Here is a 20882-nt window from a genome sequence, read left to right as displayed (position 1 = left end):
AAGAAGGACAGCGGGTAACGTTACTGAATAATTCAGGACTATGACAAAGGGAACAATGATACAGTAACTTTATATCTGGGTGTTGCATTGGTCCAACAAAAAACACCTGAATATCAGTTCAAGATCTCTATTTCTCTCCCATACAGGTTATAAAAATACTTTATTATTTATAAAGAAACAACATATAGCAATTTTGGAATCCCCCAAACACATAGTAATGTTCTGACAAATAAAGCACCATTACATATCTAGGGATGTAAATCCCAGTTAATCAGTTAACTGATTAAATGTCAGGGCAACCTAATGTTCAATCAGTTAACCGATTAAGCGTGATCTGGGTGGGAGACAGTTCTAGTCTGACTGGAGCAGCCCCCAGAATGCAAGCTTCTCTCTCAGCCTCATGCCGGGGCTGGCTGCCAGCTCCCAGCGGGGTTGCCACCAGCTTCCAGCTCCTCCTGGAGCAGCCCCTGCTGGCAGCAGGCCAGTCTCCCCATGGTCAGAGGCTGCTCCGGATGCCAGCAAAGCTCCTGCCTTTGGGGTTCCTGGGCCCATCACGGACAGGGGCTCCTAGACCTGCCATGAACAGAGGCTGCTGTGGACAACAGCAGCCCCTGTCCATGACAGGTCCCTGCAGGGCTGGAGCAGCTCCTTTCCCTGCAGCAGGTGGAGAGCTGCTCTAGCCCGCACCTGCTGCCAGTTATCCAGAACTGGTAAGCATCACCTGCTGTTTTACATCCCTATTTTCTACTATACTGGAAGGTACCCAGTTTGGATAAATTGTTTTATATTGGAAAGGCAGGCTATCTACAAGTAGTGAGGATCCAATAAATTGTTACAATAGTAAAGGAAACTCCAATTAACTTGGTCAAATTCAGAGCTAGTGTAAAACAGTGCAACTTTGGTGAAGCCTGTGGGTTTACACTAGCTTACTCCGCTCAAACTCTGGTGATAGTCAGAAAGGTGGTCCCGTAAAGCAAGCATGTTGATGCAGCAAACATATGCATCTATGGACCAGATTCATCCAAGCAATCAGGTTACTTACTTGAAAAAGACCTATCATTGGATCATTTTGTCATCTTTAGTCCTGAGTGGAGCGCAGGATCAGGTCCAGGAAATAACCGTTACAGGACCGCTTGGGAATAGTGACCATAATATAATAACATTCAACATTCCTGTGGTGGGAAGAACACCTCAGCAGTCCAGCACCCTGGCATTTAATTTCAAAAAGGGGAATTACACAAAAATGAGGAGGTTAGATAAACAGAAATTAAAAGGCACAGTGACTAAAGCCAAATCCCTGAAAGCTGCATGGAAACTTTTTAAAGACACCATAATAGAGGCCCAACTTAAATGTATATCCCAAATTAAAAAACATAGCAAGAGACCTAAAACAGTGTCACCGTGGCTTAACCACCATGTAAAAGAAGCAGTGAGGGACAAAAAGGTACCTTTTAAGAAGTGGAAGTCCAATCCTAGTGAGATAAATAGAAAGGAGCATAAACACTGTCAAATCAAGTGTAAAAATGTAATAATAAAAGCAAAAGAAGATTTTGAGGAACAGCTAGCCAAAAACTCAAAAAGAAATAACAAAATGTTTTTTAAGTACATTAGAAGCAGGAAGCCTGCTAAAAAACCTGTGGGTCCCCAGATGATCAAACTATAAAAGGAGCAATCAAGGACGATAAAGCCATTGCAGAGAAACTAAATGATTTCTTTGCTTCAGTCTTCACGGCTGAGGACGTTGGGGAGATTCCCGAATCTGCACCGTTCTTTGTGGGTGGTGAATCTGAGGAACTGTCCCGGATTGAAGTGTCATTAGAGGAGGTTTTGGAACAAATAGAAAAACTTAATGTTAACAAATCTCCGTGACCGGATGGCATTCATCCAAGGGTTCTAAAAGAACTCAAATGGGAAATTGCTGAGCTATTATCTGTAGTTTGTAACCTATCCTTTAAATCGGCTTCCGTACCTAATGACTGGAAGGTAGCCAACGTGACACCAATATTTAAAAAGGGCTGTAGAGGCGATCCTGGCAATTACAGACCGGTAAGTCTAACTTCAGTACCGGGCAAATTAGTCGAAACAATAGTAAAGAATAAAATTGTGAAGCATGTAGAAGAACATAATTTGTTGGACAAAAGTCAGCATAGTTTCTGTAAAGGGAAATCCTGTCTTACTAATCTATTAGAGTTCTTTGAAGTGGTTAATAAACATGCGGACTAGGGGGATCCAGTAGATATAGTATACTTAGATTTTCAGAGAGCCTTTGACAAGGTCCCTCACCAAAGGCTCTTGTGTAAATTACATGGCCATGGGATAAGAGGAAAGGTCATTTCTTGGATTGAGAACTGGTTAAAAGACAGGAAACAAAGGATAGGAATAAATAGTAAATTTTCAGATTGGAGAGGGGTAACTAGTGGTGTCCCCCAAGGGTCAGTCCTGGGACCAATCCTGTTCAACTTATTTATAAATGATCTGGAGAAAGGGGTAAGCAGTGAGGTAGTAAAGTTTACAGATGATACCAAACTGTTTGGGATAGTCAAGACAGAAGCAGACTGTGAGGGACTCCAAGATGATCTCACCAAACTCAGTGATTGGGAAGCAAAATGGCAAATGAAATTTAATGTGGATAAGTGTAAAGCAATGCATATCGGGAAAAATAACCCCAACTATACGTACAGTATGATGGGGGCTAATTTGGCTACGACAAATCAGGAAAGGGATCTTGGAGTTATCATGGACAGTTCTCTGAAAACTTCCACATAGTGTGCAGCGGCGGTCAAAAAGGCAAATAGGATGCTAGGAATTATTAGGAAAGGTATAGAAAATAAGACACAGAATATCTTACTGCCCCTGTATAAAACTATGGTACTCCCACATCGTGAATACTGTGTACAGTATTTGAGGTCTCCTCACCTCAAAAAAGATATTTTGGCCTTGGAAAGGGTTCAGAAAAGGGCAACTAAAATGATTAGGGGTTTGGCACAGGTCCCATATGAGGAGTGGTTAAAGCGACTGGGACATTTCAGTTTAGAAAGAAGGAGACTGAGGGGGGATATGATAGAGGTCTATAAAATCATGAGTGGTGTGGAGAGGGCTGATAAAGAAAAGTTATTTATTAGTTCCCTAAATAGAAGAACTAGAGGACACCAAATGAAATTAATGGGGAGCAGATTTAAAACTAATAAAAGAAAGTTCTTCTTCACACAGCGTGTAGTCAACCTGTGGAACTCCTTGCCAGAGGAGGCTGTGAAGGCTAGGACTATAATAGAGTTTAAAGAGAAGCTAGATAATTTCATGGAGGTTAGGTCCATAAAAGGCTATTAGCCAGGTGATAAAATGGTGTTCTTGGCCTCTGTTTTTTAGAGTCTGGAGAGAGATGGCAGGAGACAAATCGCTTGATCATTGTCTTCGGTCCACCCTCTCTGGGGCACCTGGTGCTGGCCACTGTCGGTAGACAGGATACTGGGCAAAAAGGACCTTTGGTCTGACCCAGTACGGCCGTTCTTATGTTCTCCTGTCAAATTTAAAAACAAGCCACCAAAAAGCTTTAAACCTAAACATTCAATGGCCATTAATTTGAGACCATAACAATTGCTAGATTTTAACTTGATGCCTTGTTGGCAACCGAAAGGTAAATATCCATCGGTAGGAAAATGTGGAATCATTATGATTGTCGGGGCAAACGTGTGTTGTATTTAATTGTAGAAGCCTGGCAAAATATCAAAGAGCATGGAAAAAAATGCAGAGGAAAGAGACAGACCAGAAAAGAAAAAAACCTGCTGCTGTTCAGCCTTTTTGTTTCACTGCTGGCTGGGATTATTAGCCTGCAGTAGCTTTCCTCAAACACACAGAACCCAGCCAAATTACATAAAATATGTATTTAGAGTGCCTTCTTAAAATGCCTTAAGAGCTGTGCAAAATCCATTGGAAGGAAAATGCAATTTTCTATGTTTACCTGGCCCTGGCCCTCACAAGTTTTTCTCCAGCATACAGAGATGACAGAGTCAAGTTATAGCGCTATACACTTGTCATTATGTATGTGATCACAACTAAGGAATGTGTGACTGTATTCTTATCTCTTTGTTAGGTCCAGAAAGAACACTGGAAAGTCCCAACCCTGAAACATTTATACAAATGTTTAACTTTACTGCTGTTGGAAGTTTACCCCGATTTCAAATGTATTAAGTATATGTATGAAATATTTTGTAGGATTGAGGCCTTAAAAAGTATTAACAAAATTGCCTTCTGTAGAAGCATTCTATTGCATCAAATAAAAAACAAAAGTTCAACCTAGACCTGGATGAGTTTTTTTTTAAATCACCTAAACATCTCTAGAAAATTCATTTTGCTCTTCATCTACTGAAATGCATTTTGCACACTTTAGCGTTCTCAATAGCCACAGGAACACTGCATAGTAAATATTGCTACAAAATTTTAAATCAAATTGTTTCCGGTACACACATGGGATTGTATAATCAGTTATGGCATGGTCTCTCTCTTTCTCTCATTATTATCCTGAATGACAAAATGCTTGGGAAGACTTCATTTACTCAGGGATCCTGAAATGCTACAGAGGTCTACTTTTTAATTTAGGAATAAGCAAAAAAGATAACAATAGACAATTGTTTCCCATCATTCACAAAACATGTTTTTTGTTGCCAAGCTTAAAGCTATCATGAGATATATAGGTGTACTTATGTATAAAAATGCAGAAATAACAAAACCATGCCACTTACACTGGAAAAGCTTAAGTTACAGCTTACTTTATAAGATGTTTGAGAGTAAGTCCGTATCCTATAATGCAATGTATTACAGTCCTTTATTAAAGTCAACTGGACTCAGAGAATAAAGCATGGATCTCAAACTCAATTTATCTTAGGGCCAGTCCTACTCCTCGAACCCTCCTAGAGGATCAGCGGGAACTCTCTCTGACTGTGGCTCTTGAGGAGGTAGGGATCTCTGCGCATCTCCTGCTTTTCCCCCCACATCTCCTGACCCGACCTGCCCACCTGTGCTCTCACTTCCCCACACAGCCCAGGCCCGCCTGCTGCCACCTGGTAATTTAAAAACACTCCGAAAGGGTCTGGCTGCTACCAGTGGCAATGCAGTAGACATAGAGCAGGTTCTGGCTGCTAGTTCTGTAGCTCTGTGTTGTTGTGCTCTGGGAACATCCATGTGAGCAACTGGGTTGGCCTGGGCGATGGAGGCGGATGGAGCAAGCTGCTCTGTCACTCCACTTCTTGGTGGCCCAGCCGCCATGGTGAGCATGGAAGGCCCAACAGTTGCTGCTGCCATGTGGAACTTCTTGGGTTGCCAATGGCCTGTGGGACTGTGAGTTTGAGTTCTCTGCAGTAAAGCGATTCCACTGCACAACACGCCAGAGGGCACAATCAGGGACCTTAAAATGACCGGGTCCTACATTTGAAGTTCTAAAGTTCTAAATAATTAGGATTCATCTTTTTTTTTTTTAACGGGGCAAGTACAATGGAGCTGAGCAGATTACAACAGGCAGCACTCTAACTTGGAAATTACAAAACCAGATTCCACACAGAAAACAAGTTTATAAGAAACAATTACAATTCTTTAGTGATCCCTTTCAGTCAAACCCAGACCAGGTTTCCCCAGGTACCTCCCCGTTTACATGTATTAACCTGCACCGCTTGGGGACGACTTGCCCCCTCGTTATTTCCCACTGTATCTGCTTGACTATTGATCTAGCGCCCTGATCGGTGGATTGACAATTAAGGTCTGCAGGCAGCCTGCTGCCCTAAACCCCCAAGGGCTGAATCAGACCTGCAATCCCCTGGCCCCGGTGCTTTCAGACCTGAGCACAGCGGATGAGATTCGGACAGATGCACCCTGCTACTAAAGCAGGAGCGCGCGAATACCCCCCCCCCCCCCCCCCCGGCGCCCCGAGACAGCGGGGACCTACCAGTGTCACAATGGCTGCGAGCGGCCGGCGGCCTTTTGCTCCCTTGGCTGCACCTGCGGCTCGGGCACCCACTGCCCTCACCTGGGCTCCCGGGTGGCAGCCAGGCCCATTCCATTCCCCCCTCCCCCCTCCCGGATCCTATCCGCCGTCACTCCCTTCCCCCCTCAGCGCTCCACTCATTTGCATATTTTTACCTTTGTGGTCGAAGTGCAGCCAATCAGCGCGCGCGGCGACGAGCGCGGCCCCCCTCCCTCCGCACGAGGTGCCAGCGTCCGGGCCGGCGCGAGCGAGTCCGGGCGGGCGCGCGAGTTGCCAGCGCACTGCGGGCTCCAGCTGCCCCTGCCAAGGAGAGCCGAGCGCTCGGACAGCAGGCGCCAGCCCGAGGAGCCGCGCCACTCCCGCCTGCAGCAGCCCCCGCCGCCAAGGGCGCTGGCGCGATGGTTTGCGGTGGCTTCACCTGCTCCAAGAACTGCCTGTGCGCCCTCAACCTGCTCTACACGGTGAGTGGCGGCCGCCTCTCCCGGCGCGGCTCCAGCCCGTGCTCCCGGGGCTCCGTGCGCCCCTTCCCCGCCCTCCCGCTCGCAGGAAGAGGGCGAGCAGCTCCCCTCCTGGCTCGCCGTCTGTGGCTGGAGAGGCTGGGGCGTTGCGCCGGTTCTGCCCCCCCGCTAGCCAAGGGCCCCCAGAGCCAGCTTGGCTCCGCAGCCGCGGAAAACTACGGGATGTCCAACCCGAACCGACTCACTCCTCCTTCCAGGGATCAGCAGCTGCTCCTGGCTGTGCAGCACCTGCAGGGAGCTCAAAGAGCATCAGCTGCTGGGGCTCGGAGTCCGGCTCCCCTGACAGCCTCTTCTAAGGGGGCGTCTGCTAGAATTGTATACGGATGGTGCAGAAATCTCTCGGTTCCCCCCTGTGGGGGAGGGGAGCCGCTGGGATTGCCATGTGAGCCTTTCTACTGCTGATTTTATTGATCACGAAGAATCAGTCTGGTTGCTAATGCTAGCGAACTACTGGGTGTTTTTTTTTTAAAACCATCCTCTTGCCCTGGTGTCTTGTAAATTGGAGCAACGTGTCTCGTTTCAGATCAAAATCCACTTTAGTCTCCTTGAGACTGGTTCTTATCGGTATTTAGTCAGTAACTGCTGAGTAGTGCACCTTAGGCTCTGGAAGGTTGAGGGTTGGGTTTTTTTCTTTCCCTTGATTTCCACCTGGTTAAATCATCTTCTTGTCACCCTACGTTTAGTTTCTTGTTGTTTTATAAAAGAAGACAAACCAAGGAAGTGAGGAAACACGTTGTAAAGCCTGAATTTCATTTGGTTAAAGTTGAAAATAAATCTGCTTGCATCTTTTTCACTTGAGAAGATCTCCTTAACCAGTCAAGGAATAAGGAAGGCTACTTTATTCAATTTTTTTTTGGCCATAGTGCTTAATACAGGTCATATAGGTGCTTGTATAGGTCCCTTCAGCATGGTTACATGTGAAACTTGTATTTGTGTGTCATTTAGGCACTGAAAAATCTAGGTTGCACCTATGAGCAAGTTCATTCAATATAGAGACTTGTACACACACAGTTGGTGGCAGGGGTACGTGAGGGAGAAAACAGAATCTCAGGTCTTCTGCACAATGTACTGAATGATGTCTCAGTTGGTGTCCTGCCTGGGGTGCTTTTTGAAAGATAACACTCTAAAGTAATTTCTCTCTTTTTTTTCCTCCATCACATAGTCAAGTAGTAGCCATACCCAAGGAACCCAGCAGAGCCTATGGGCAGCTCAGTGCCACCATGGGGGAGGGGGGGGGATGACTTGAATTCAGTTACAGTATCATGTTTTAAACTTCTGCACAATTTAATGTGAGGTGGCATTTTGACAACTTTAAATAAAACAAACAATTTTATTTTGTTTGTGGTTGGAAGAAGAGCATTGGTGCCTTTCCTCTCCACATTCCATCTGACCATTGTTGGAAATGTTGTGGTTAGGAAAAACAAATGGGACTTATCAATATGTATAGAGCAAAACCTGTTGCCTATTGCAAGCCTTAAGATTTGTGTCTGTAGATCTTGAGTCACACAAGTATTGGTAATGGTGTTTTTCTCAGTTGGCCTTACAGGGCCTGATCCTGCAAGATGCTGAGTCTATTCCGTTCTTTGAGAGCTGACCCAACAATATTAAAAACCAAAGTGATCAAATCATGGCAGTGCTGCTGCCTTAAACTGATTTGAATTTCTAAGTAGGAAGAAATGTATAAAGCAACCAAAGCATGAATAAAAACAAACTGGATTTTTCAAAAATGTATCCATTTCAAATAATCGAATGTGTGAATAACGCAACTTAAAAAATCTTTCCAATATATGAGTGAGTTGATGTTATCTCTTGAACAATTTCTGTGGCTAGAAATGGGATGCTGCTATGATGTGTGAGGTGCCTGTTGATATTGCATAGTTATAGTGAATTTATCCTGGAAATTGCAGGTTCTGACTGTAGCCTCTAGAAGATAATTAATACTCTGTTTTTTTATCCTAATTTTTAAAACAAAAAATCAGGCTATTACAAATCACTTTTGGCACTAAGTTTCTGCTCCTGTCATGAACAGTAGCTTTGACTGTGACAACTCAATTGCTGTAAATTGAACCAATCCATAAATGAAAAGTGTTTTTTTTTTTTTTTTTTTCTTTTTCGGTTTGCAAAAAGCCTAAAATGTTTCTGCCATACATGGGATAATTACTGCAATTTGCAATTTGTTTTATGTGGAAGATTTTGGGACCTATGTAGAGCCTCACTGAGTATACAGTACAGGGATTCAGTGCAGGACTAGAGAATCCAATCTGTCCACATATAGTCAATTGAATTTGAGTACAGTACTGTAGTTGCACTGGAGTCTGTGGGATTAGTTACATACTTAAAGTTATGCACTTGCTTAAGTGCTTTTTCTTGATTGAAGACATACTGCGAAAATTGTTTAGATTTCAAATTGATGTTCCTTAAAATACAAATCAATTAAGACGCTATTTTAATTTCAGATCTGTGTCAATATTGGCAGTTATTACAGTTGTGTCTTTGAAAACGTATTTTCCTCCTATTGCTATTCCAAAGAGTAAAATGACTGTCCACAAAGTACTCTGAAGTAAAAGTATGTATTTATGTACAACATTAGCAGCATACTTTTTATATATAATCTTTGAGTTGGTAATTGCACTAATATTAGTAGGCTTTTCTCTAAGTAGGCTGTATCTCTTTAATGAGTATGGTTGACTAAAGATGCTGGCAATTAATAGTTTCTTCAGTGAGTTTCTCAGAAGGGGAATGTTGACCTCTCAGTTTACAATCAAAAACTGAAAAGGTAGCTGCTCTGTAAGGATTAATTTAACTAAAGACCATCTGACAACCATCTCACCAAAAATCATTGATCTTGTATCATCTGATCATTTTGAAATTTTTAATTTTTAAAAACTTGCAGTATTGAAACTTGGATTTTTTTTAATTTATTGAATAAGTGTTGTGCTTAAATTACAGATACTTACTGTAGATGTTGTGGCATCATTTTTCTAATTAAAAGTGTGAGATTTTTAGCTCATACAATGTTTGTTATATAACATCACCTCGTTTCTATAATTAATGGAAAATACTAAATATCTAATTAGAAAAATGTGCCATTCATATAGGGGTTTGCTAGTAATTGAGTTCACGTTTGTCTGCAGAGTGTATGTAAAACTGTCAAACTTCAGTACTACTTTGTATGCAAATCATGACAATTTCAACACCGTATTTCTGTAATCCATCAGTATAACAGGCAGCATTATGGTAATTATAGATGATGAAATTATTGGATTAATAATGCCTCCTTTCTCTGTTTTTCAACAATGTTCCCTTTCCTCATCTTCCTCTATATAACTTGAAAATAAAATTGGCTCTGGATTAAGGATGTTTAGAAGCAGATATTGGGCTAATCGTGTAGTTAATACCATTTGTATTGACTAAACCAGTGCTTCCCAATCTTTTTTTTTTATACTGGGGACCAGTAAACCCATTCACAAGCTTTTGGAGGACCAGTAACACTTATCTGCATAGTCATTAAGCAAATGATGAATATGCAAATAAATTGTTTCTGGTCCTCCCAAAGCCCTCAGTGCCAACAGGTGTGGGCCCAGTCGACTGCCCTGGGCGGTTTCCTGACCCCAACCCCGAGGTATCTACTTCACCCCTGTTTGGGACCGGTATGGTTAGAAGGTCCCTCTCAGGCCTGCCAGGTGACTCGGCTCGTATGGGCCCTGGAGGTCGGTGAGTAGCCCTGTGTCCTCTTCCCCAGTCGTGCCTGTGCTGGTGGGTGAAACCGCAGGTCTCACCCTGCCCCGGGGCGTGTCACTGGCCCTACCTGTCCGGCGGGTTGTTCCGCCCCTCGCCCTCCTGGCCCCAATGTTGGCCACTTTATTGGCTGGTGCTGGCTGCGTCCGGCGTTCTGTGTTGGCGTTCTCCCTGGCCGGATCTAGCCCTGCCATCCGGGACCATGCCCGGCAGAGACTCCGCAGCACCAGACTCTCTCCCAAGAATCATGCGTGAAAATGTTTCTGAGGACCGGTATTTTTTTCCCCCTAGGGACCACACTTTGGGAAATGCTGGACTACACAATTAGTAGATGAGGGGAAGTGCTCTGCAGAGCTGCAGCAAAGGTAGCTCTTGGAGCCAGTGTGAACTGGGACTGAGTCCCAGCTCATGTCAGCTCGATGACTGCTGTGGCTCTGCCTTTTAAATGTAATAAGTGCTGCAGGGCTCTTACTACGTTTAAAATGCAGAGCTGCAGCATGGATGGTTCCCAGAGCTGATGTGAGCCGGGACTTAGTAGTCCCACCTTGTGCGGGGTCCAGGACTGCTGTGTCTCTTCCTCTCCCCTCTCCCCCTTCTCTCCCCTCTCGCCTGCACAGCAGAGACAGTGCTGGAGGGAACCAGTCTGGCAGGGAAGGTTGGGGTTTTCTTCTCTCCCTCTCCCCATGCCCTTTGAGCAGGGAGCCAGAGATTGTGCTCCAGCCTCATGGTTGCCTGGCAGCCGCAAGGCTGGAGCGATGTGGGCTCCCCACTATATGGAGGTTGGGGGTGGGGAATTGAGCTCGAGCTATGGACCTCCTGTAAGGCAGCCACGGATCACACTTTGAGAACCACTGATGTATCTAGCAGTGGTTCTCAGCGGTGGTAAGCATACCCTTGGGAGTACACAGTGGTTTTCCAGGGGGTACCGAACTCCTTTACATCAGTGTTTCTAACATAGGCAGTTGCAGCATAGGTTTAGCAGAGTTACAGGTGTAGGGCTTGCAAGTATGGCAATTGCCTGTGACCCCACGAACCTAAGATACATGCTTCATCTCTGAATGGGTGAAAAAACACTATCCAGAGTGTGTAAATTGGTTTGTTTGGTGACACACTGCTACCACTGCCCATTGGGGTGGTGAAAGAGAACACTTTCCTGCTGGTGTAGAGCAGCTGCACAGTAGTCCCTAACATAGACATAGCCTTTTGATAATTTTGCTCTAGGTCCATTATTTGTCACTTTCTGATTAGTACTTTGGGTTTTGACAGGAGGTGAAATTCAAACCTCTTCAACCACTTATGCCTGTCAGTGCTCTTCTCTGATCTAGAACTTGTCAGTAAATAATACAGCTGAATGCCTACTTGATTCCTTGAATAGACTATTTAATTAAATTTTGTCCTGTGCAATATGTGAAACTGAAATGAAGTTGCCCATAAATAAGTGATTTATGGACTAATTGTGCTGCATGCATTGAATTGAAATCGACAGAAAATGAGGCGACTCAACAGCTGATAGTATCTTGCATAAGTGATGTGTTATAGGTGCAGAATTATTCACAGTGTTATATTACAGGTCAGGCCTAGTTAAGTTAAGAAGGTGGTGGGATATTCAGGTAATTCATATAACGTTGATTTGAGCTTTTTAAACTTGCTGCTGGGTGATGTGAATTTCTAGCTATAAAAATACTGGACTTTCCATTAGGGAGAAGGGGGAACTAACCATGTTTGGACTTAAACAAAGCAGTTCACCATAATTAGTAAGTATCTGGGTGGGATGGCAAAGTAATCTAAAATGCTTTATTGTGACATTGTCATTTAATCTGCTTGTTGATCTATGCTTTCTGGGATGGCTGACAAAAAGGACTGTAAAAATAAAACTTTGTGTTAAGGAAGGAGATGTCCTTCCAGTACTGCCACCAAATATGTTTAAATATTGAGTATTGTATCTGTTCTTTGAGACCAATTAAGAGAATCCAAACCTTGCTTTCTGATTTTTGTTTAGTTTATGATCAGGGAGGATTGATTGAAATCACCAAGAAAAAATCATTGATTTAAATCAAGTTCCTGCTGGTAGTACTTCACATATATCTTAAATGATGGTTCAGATCTGATCACTAAAACATGTTAATTTACAACTCAGTACAACATTTTACAAAATTTAAGAGGGTAAACTTTGTGTAATTTTTTAGGTAACTTAATTTTATTCATTTAGGAAATAGTATATAATACTCATCTGCATCAATCTGCAGATGCAGCAGTACTATATTAGAAATGGTAAGAACTAAATCAGACACAGTAGCACTTATATGTAACATTCAAGGTTTAATAAAATATATGTTTTACGTTTACAACAACAGTTGTCTCCAGAGTTCCTGGCTGATGACTGTCTCTAACCTTTTTTAAAAAAAAATAATTTTTTATTAACTCTACAGATAAGATCTCAGAACTCTAAATGTACGCTGTCCTTAAGACTTCTACAATTAGCTCTCTTACAGGTTTCATTCTTGCAATTAGGCCCTGCATCATCATCTTGTGCTGCTTATACTTGACACATTTTTTTTTTTTCTTACCAAGGGAATACATTTCTTCAACATATTTCCATGATAGGGTGTCTTACGCTCAGAATAAGGATGTTAAATTGTGGTTACCTAGCTGATTGTATAGTCAATACAATTTGTATCGAGTATATGATTAGTCAATAGGACTGCTCTGCAGAACCGCAGCAGGGGTAGCTCCAGGAGCTGGCTCAAGGCAAGACTGAACAGTACCGGCTTGGGCTGGGTCCAGGAACCACCCATGCTGCAGCTCTGCATTTTAAATGTAATAATAGCTGCTGGGCTCTTACTACATTTAAAATGCAGAGGTGCAGCATCTGGTACCAGCGCGACCTGGGACTGCTAGGTACCGGCTCATGCTGAGTCCTGCAGCTTCTTTTTGCTGTGGGCATCCCTGGCTGCTGCAAATGGGCTGGTGCTGGAGCAGCCTCTGTCTGAGGTGGACAAGGCTGGCTGCCGTGAACAGAGGCTGTTGGGCTGCTAGAACCCCATGACGGGCTGCTTCACAGTAGCCTCCCCTATTCCCCTTCCCTACCTCCTCCCTCCTGCACTGCCTCTGATGGAGGGGGCAGAGGGACAGGCGCCACCCCAGAGACAGTGCTGGGGGGAACCAGCTTTTAAGCCAGCTCCCCCCAGCACCAGCTCCTGGTCTTCTCCCCCCACAGGGAGCATGGGGTGAGCTGGGACTGAAGCAGTTCCCACTTGCCCCGTGTTCCCACTGCAGCACTTCAGCAATGGGGCTCTTGCTACATTTCAAAGGCTGAAGCACCGCAGTGGGAACCGGCACAAGCAGGACACGCCTAGTCCCTGCTCTTGCTGTTTCCCCGCTATGCCTCTGCCTTCCCTGCCCCTCCAAGATGGTGTTGGGGGAACCGGCTTTTAAGAGGCAGCAAGCAGGGTGGGAGAAAGTGGGGCAGGGGAAGCCACTAGTTGAGTTGCTACTTGATTGTCCAATAAGCTTTTGCTTATCGGATCGTCGACTAGTTGCTTACATCCCTTGCTTGGTAGCCAAGACAGTTTTCTGTAGCAAAAAGTGTGTGTGGCAGGGGGAAGGGATTATAGGAAGCTGTATACATGCTAGATAATGTCTTCCCTTTTTCTTTCTAGTCCACTTCACTGTTCCTTTCTGTGCTGTCTCTATCTTTTTCTATGTGTTGGCTCTGTCTTAAGACAATGTCTTAATTAACTTCTCTGCTGTGTTTGGCCCAGGTCCATCACCACGTAAACACAGAACAAAAACAATCCTATACTGTCTGTCTGTCTTGCACATGTTACTTTTTAGGGATATTAAGTAATTGTTAATTAGCTAATTGAGTAGTCAATGGAATTTCCATTGACTACTTGATTAGTCGACAAGGGGTCGATACAAAGGCAGCAATGAGGAAGGGGAGAGGCAGCGAGTAGTCACTCGACTAGTTGCTTACATCCCTAGTTATTTACTCTGATGAAAAACAGAAATTGAAAGCCCAAAATTTTCAAAAAGCAAGACTGGTAGTTAGACTGAACATACAAGAGCCATTAATTCTTTTTTATGAGACTAAGTGCATGTATAGAATGTTTGTGGTGAGATTGAATTGTAATTATTGTTTTTAAATGAGATTTGTTTTATCAATTTTTTTATCAACTTCCAATTCAAAAAAGCAAATTTATTTATTTTTAATTGATTTGTATTCACCTTGTTAATGATTCAGGTTTGCAGAGGTGTGTGGCTTTTGTTTTTTGGCTGTAAGAGCATAAATCTTTGGGGTTTTTATTTTTGTCAGATATTCTTACATATTCTGATCTCTTTAAGAGCATGGACTCTTAAGAAAATGCTAAATATCTTGAAACTCTTAAGTAAAATCATGAATCTGCAACATTGGGCCCCAACAGGTAATATACAGGTAAAATGTTCTATTTTGCCATGTGTGTATGTTACTTGGATTACAGATGTAAAGGTGTAACTGGTTACCTCTTTAAGCATCACCTGGCAAGGATGATGCTTACTAGTAACTGATTAACCAGTAGCCTGGCTGCAGCAGGACCCTGCCCATGGCACACATCAGCACTAGTTAAGAATAGTGTTGAATCGATTAACATTTTAAAGGACAGTTTATAGCCCTAATTTGAATGTGGAATATATCTCACTGTAACTTCTAGCTGCTTGAAATTGTGGAAGTATATTTTTCCTCTAGCAAAGTTGATCTTTGCATTTTAAAATCAGAAAGGAAATGTTGATTTATAAACAATATTAAAAAGTATGTGCGAGAGAACTTGCCACTACTTGGTTTTGAACAAAAAGTGTATTTGCTATTGCTTTTTTATTTCAATTTTTGGATTGGAAAATCAGAATTGTATACTTCTGATTATTACTAAAGTGTTAGCTGCCTCTCTAGGTAACATATTCAATGTGAGCAAATATGCTGCAGCTGAATCACTTTCTTGCTAACTGTTCCAGAGGGTAGAACTATAGAATTACTTAGCTGAAGGCCCTTGAAAAATGGATACTCAGTTTTACATGCAGAATAGACTTGAAGGGGTGTGTTTGGCTCTTACTAATTTTTCTAATGAATAGCTGTCTTCTGTTGAGCAATGAAATTATCATTAGGATTACCATTTTGTACCAAAGTGTGAGCAATTAAAGTATGTTTGTTTGCAGTACTACAGTGAACAAAACAAAAAAATCTCTTGGAAGAATTACAAGTTTGTAAGACTGAAATGCCTTGCCTTGTGTGCATCTTTTCTATTTGAAAAATTCATGCCTGTGAATGCAACAGCAATGCCAAGCCTGTTATGGATAACCCCCAAAAATGTTACACCTGGAGTATGAGTGAACCACTCTCACTTGAAGTGTCATGATTTCACTTATTGTCACATTTCACTTATTGGCGTTGTGACCCTTATGCACGATCACAGTGCCATTCAAGTTTGGTCTGGCTAGCTGTGTCAAGGGGCTTCTGAGACAAACTGAGTGGTGCTGTGACTCCATGTGCCAGGTCACAATGCCACTATCCTTGGTGGGAAGGGTTCTCAAATATGGGGCCAGGAGCAAACTGCCCCTCACATTCTCTCTCCCTCTGCCCTGGCAATTGACACCCCTGGCATTGGTATGCACCAAAAGTAACATGCATACAGCTGTGGGCACCACTGCCTGGTATAGAAAGAAGAATGCTTCAGTCATTCTAGCTACTGTTGCTCAGGGAGACAGTGTTCCTATAGCAATTAAAAAAAAAAACACCTTCCTTCTGTAGGCTGTATATATACTGTGGGTTGTATCACTACAGTCTCCAGAGTACAGACATGGGTTTAATCTTTCATAAAGAATCACTGAAGACATTTCTAAGAGTTAAAAGTAAGATGTTCTTTAACAGCTAGTTACTTTCAAATATGAATAATACATGTACTATTAAAAAAAGCATTTTGGATTTCCTACTGATGTGACAAAACATCTATTTTTTTTTTTTAAAATAAGACTCCATATACATATTCCAAACTATCTTTTCTTCTCTTGTTCTTCACTCCAGGAGACACCCCCCTCCCCCAACAATAACAACAAATCTCAAAACACAAAGCCTTCATTCCAGAATAACTAGCTTGTTAGAAAGATTCAAGCTCCTTTCTTAATTTACAGCTTGCTGGTATAAGTCCAGCCCAGATTGTTAGTGACTGAAAGTGTCATCTGATAAATGTTTCTGTTCTGAGTTTCAGTGAAGTTTTTATTGAACAAGCAGTCATCCCTAAGAGACTTTCCTAAGGAATTGTTGTTGCTTTCTTCAGACACACCAAGAATTTGAGTAGAAGATTGATTTTTTTTTTTATTGCACCTTCCTTGTTTCTAATTAAGGAGAACTGTCTTCCACTTAGCACCCAACCAGAAATGCTGTGTGGTAAATGATCCCTCCTGGTCTAATATGTTGAAAAATTGAGTACGTTAAATTACACTTGCTTCTCTCATTATTTGATGTATAGCTTGAGCTTTACCAGCTGAATGTACCAGGGAAGTAGCGTATCTTGTATGAAATCTTGTCTCCACTCAAGTCTGTGGCAAAACTTCCATTGAGTTTAATGCAGCCATCTTTTTATCCTTGGTGTATAAACAGTATTAGTGTAATAATTGGCAGATCTCTTATAGATTATTTTAAATTATGATTTTAAAGAAATTTGGCTTCGATTTATAAATACGAATGGGTGGGAGAGGAAGGGAGGCGGGAGCCAGTGCTTGCAGGGAGCTGGCTTTTAAGCGGTTTCCCCTTGTGTACCATCTCTGACTGCCCCTCCCCGCACTGTCGTTTCTGTGGGAGTCAGCAGGGGTGAGATGGGTTGGGGGCTCCGCAGAGCTTGCATGCACAGAAAGCCGGCTTAAAAACTGGCTCTCTGTGTGTAACAGCTCCCGCCTGCCCCCTCTCTGAGGCAGTAGTATGGGGGACTGGGGAGGCGGCTCCATGGGAGCTAGTACTTATGGGGAGCCAGCTTTTAAGCTGGCTCCCCTGCAATGCGGATTCCACCTGCCTCCCCCATGCTATCTCTTGGAGGTAGCTGGCCGGGAGTGGCATGCGCAGAGCACCAGCTTAAAAGCTGGCTTCCCACAGGCACCGGTCTCTGTCTCTCTCTCCCCTGCCCCCCCATTTTGCTGCCTCTGATACAGAGGCAGCAAGGGTGAGTACATGTAGTTAAGATTAACTGATAAACCCAGGATTATTGGTTAATTGTCTACACGCTGGCATTCCTAATGTTTGTGTAGTATTATCTGCTCTTTCACCTTAGACCTATTATAAAATTGCATAATTGTTTTGTAGATGCCATGAACTTGAATATCTCATGCGACTTGGGCAAGATGTATCTGTATCTTTTTAAATTTTGCATTATCTATGTTTATGAAAATGAATACCAAAAACATTATCTTTCTTCTCCCTCAACCCCCAAAAGGCCCTTAGTTTCCTTTTAAAATGCCCTTAATGTGGCTTCTTGTCATTCAGTTGAAAGTGGATTAAATTAACCAGTGGTTCTCAGAGTTCATTGCACTATAAACCCCTTCTGATGACAAAGTAAGGTGGATCAAAGCCTGAGTGTTCTTCAGCCCTTTCACCTCGAGTGACAGGGGCCAAAGCCTGATCCTCACTAACCCAGGCTGGAGTACCAAAGACAAACTAAGGGCTTCTGCCCTAGGCAGGAGGGCAGTAACCTGAGCCCTGTTGCTCAGGGTCAAAGTTCTTGGGCTCTGGCTTTGGTTCTGGACCCCAGCAAGTCTGAGCCAGTCCTGGTGATCCCATTAAAACAGTCATGACTCACTTTGGCATACCAACCCTCGGTTTGAGAATGACAGAACTAAACTGAATGAAGGCCACTCTAATTCTGAATTAGGGAGTTCACATAGGAGTTGAATGCAGTTGAAGTAATCCATTTCAAATTCATACTTGTACTTAGTTTGGATTAATTTTCCTGAATATCCCTCTGTAGACAAGCCATTGGAGATGTAGTGTATTCATGTATGTTAAAAAAATATTTTGGGGCCTATGTGACTTTAAACTTCCACAGTAGGCCTTCTGAAAATCCCTCTAGGTAACCTAAATATTTAAGTGGCCCTGGGTGTAACTGTTGGAACTGAGGATGAGTTGGAAGTGTTTTATTTGGGGTTAGGGAGGGAACATGAAAGCGTGTTGCTGTGAATTTGTTTAAATGGAAATTGAATGCCACACGTAGTGCTCAAAATGTGTTTATCTGATTAGTAAAATCAAATAGTTGTACTAAGCAAAACATTTACAGCTACACTTAAAACAGTCCATTACCTTTGGCAAAGCTAGGTTTTAGAAACTGAGAACGCTTCCAGTTTTCAGTCTTTTACAAGTGAAATCATCCTCCTCCCCTTTTTTTGGAAACTCCTTTCATTCATTCTCATATATAAAATTTTAGGGGCTCTGATTATTTGTGGTCTACTTCCCTCCTTCAAATCCCACCCGAGATCTTCCTGTCCTGAAACTTTTCATGAATTACATAAATTTTCATGGCTCCAACACGTCTCTTTGTGTTAGAGTGAAAACAGGAAGGGCTGGACCTTCCTGACCATAAAACAGTATTTCCAGTAAAGTATCTGGACAACAATCTGCATTTTCAGAACACGATCCACTGACAGAAAGGAAACCACTTCCTGAGAGCATTTTGAATTTGCTGTGATTAGTGGAGTAGTCTTTGCTTCATAGTAAAACTGTTTTCCCAAAGGAATGTTCAATGAGGACAAGATTCCTGACAGTTTTGCTGTCTGCAATATTTGATACGCTATTCTAACAAACCGCATATCTGCACAGGAGCCCTGTAAATATGTATTGTCCTCATGTCCAATCAGAAAATTTTTAAGATTAACACTCTTTAATGAAAGGGTCTATTAACAGTGAGTTTGGAGAGGGAGTTCGGAAGGGGACTGGGAAGGGGGTGAGTTACACTCTCCATTCTTTAAAACCTCTTCATTACACTTCTGCCCTTCAAGGAGGCATTTAATGACAACTGAGGAATCTCTCAGAAGGAAGGCAGGTATGAATGTTGATAGGTCTGCTGTTCTTACCTGCACATCATGCGCCATGTTTGTCTTCCTCCCAGAAGAAAGAAGGGATTTCATCTGCATTAAGTGCAAGCTGGTCACCATTTTGGAAGAAAAAATTAGAGGACTTGAGGTCCAAATATTGACCCTATCTTCTATCAGAGTGGATAAAGACTTCCTCGATAAAAGGCAGTGTTTAATCCTGCAGGCACAGCAGGCTGAAGACCCAGTCAGGGCAGTACAGGATAAGGAAGAGAACTGGCAGCATGTAACCTCTAGAAAGAGAAGGCGGACAACTCGGGTATCCCCCGTCTCTGTAGAGGTAAGTAAACACTATCAGGCTCTCTCCACAGGCACTGCAGTGGAGAATGATTTGGCAGGGACCTCTCAAGGAAGAAATCAGAAGGAAACACCATCTACCGCAAGGCATGGGATGCATAGTCCTAGGTATGGGGGTTCCATGACCACCACCTCCAAAAGAAGAAGATGGGTGGTGGTGTTTGGGGACTCCCTCCTAAGAGGGTCGGAGTCATCCATCTGCCATCCAGACCTGCAATCTCAAGAAGTGTGCTGTTTACCAGGAGCTCACATTCAGGATGTGACCAAGAGTCTTACAAAAGTGATTAAACCTTTGGATCACTGCCCCTTCCTGCTTCTCTATGTGGGAACTAACGATACAGCCAAGAATGACCTTGAGCAGGTCACAGCAGGTTATGTAGAGCTGGGAAGAAGGATCAAGGAATTTGAAGTGCAAGTGGTGTTCTTGTCCATACTTCCGGTTGAAGGAAAAGGTCTGGGTAGGCATAGTCAAATTGAGGAAGTAAATGCATGGTTACGCAGGTGGGGTCAGAGAGACGGCTTCGGTTTCTTCGACTGTGGGTCTCTGTTCTGGGCACAAGGATTGTTAGGAAGAGATGGGATCCACCTAACCAAGAGAGAAAAGAGCATCTTCGCAGGCAGGCTTGCAATCCTAGTGAGGAGGGCTTTAAACTAGGTTTGTTGGGGGCGGTGACCCCAAAGCCCCGAGGTAAGTGAGGAAGCCAGACACCAGGAAAAATCACAAGGAGAAACAAGCAACAAAGGAGGACCCCTGATTCGGATGGAGAAGATAGAGCGATCAACTGGTTATCTAAGTTGTTTGTACACCAATGTGAGAAGCCTGGGAAACCGGAAGAATTAAAAGCCCTGTCCCAGTCTAAGAACTATGATTTGACTGGAACAATGGAGACTTGGTGGGATGACTCGCATGACTGGAGCACTGTCATGGAAGGGTATAAACTGTTCAGGAAGAACAGGCGGGGGAGAAAAGGAGAGGAGTTGCATTGTATATAAGAGAGCAGTATGATTGCTCAGATCTACAGTATATAGAGGGAACAAAGACCATGGATTAAGTTTAGAGGTGGAAGCAACAGGGGTGATGCTGTGGTTGGGGTCTGTTATAGACCACTGGATCAGGTGGTTGAGGTAGACGAGGCTTTCTTTGGACAACTGAGAGAAGCTTCCAGATCGCAGGCCCTGGTTCTCATGGGTGACTTTAATCACCCTGACATTGGTTGGGAGACCAATACAGCAGTACACAGACAATCCAG

At 43.2% G+C, this 20882-nt stretch overlaps 1 protein-coding gene and 1 long non-coding RNA gene across 5 annotated transcripts in view; one reads left to right on the top strand and one right to left on the bottom strand.

Moving 5' to 3' along the window:
• The window catches only part of LOC106733017 (uncharacterized), an 86816-nt gene extending 80749 nt beyond the window's left edge, over positions 1–6067 (bottom strand). For 3 of the 4 annotated variants that reach the window (XR_001369265.4, XR_016348959.1, XR_003087196.3), the window contains exon 1: positions 5936–6067. This is a non-coding gene — a long non-coding RNA (uncharacterized LOC106733017). The remainder of the gene's footprint in view (positions 1–5935) is intronic. The other variant, XR_016348960.1, reaches the window with a different exon arrangement.
• A 150-nt stretch (positions 6068–6217) lies between these two features.
• TSPAN13 (tetraspanin 13) overlaps positions 6218–20882 on the top strand; it is a 30022-nt gene continuing 15357 nt past the window's right edge. The window contains exon 1 of the mRNA XM_006138331.5: positions 6218–6435. Coding sequence (XP_006138393.2) covers positions 6373–6435 — 63 coding nt within the window. The 5' untranslated portion in view covers positions 6218–6372. The remainder of the gene's footprint in view (positions 6436–20882) is intronic.

This window comes from Pelodiscus sinensis, chromosome 2 (genome assembly GCF_052426305.1).
Source record: "Pelodiscus sinensis isolate ZL-2025 chromosome 2, ASM5242630v1, whole genome shotgun sequence".
Lineage (NCBI taxonomy): Eukaryota > Metazoa > Chordata > Testudines > Trionychidae > Pelodiscus > Pelodiscus sinensis.
The sequence above is the reverse complement of the archived record's forward strand: the minus strand, read 5'-3'. Positions and strand labels throughout refer to the sequence as shown.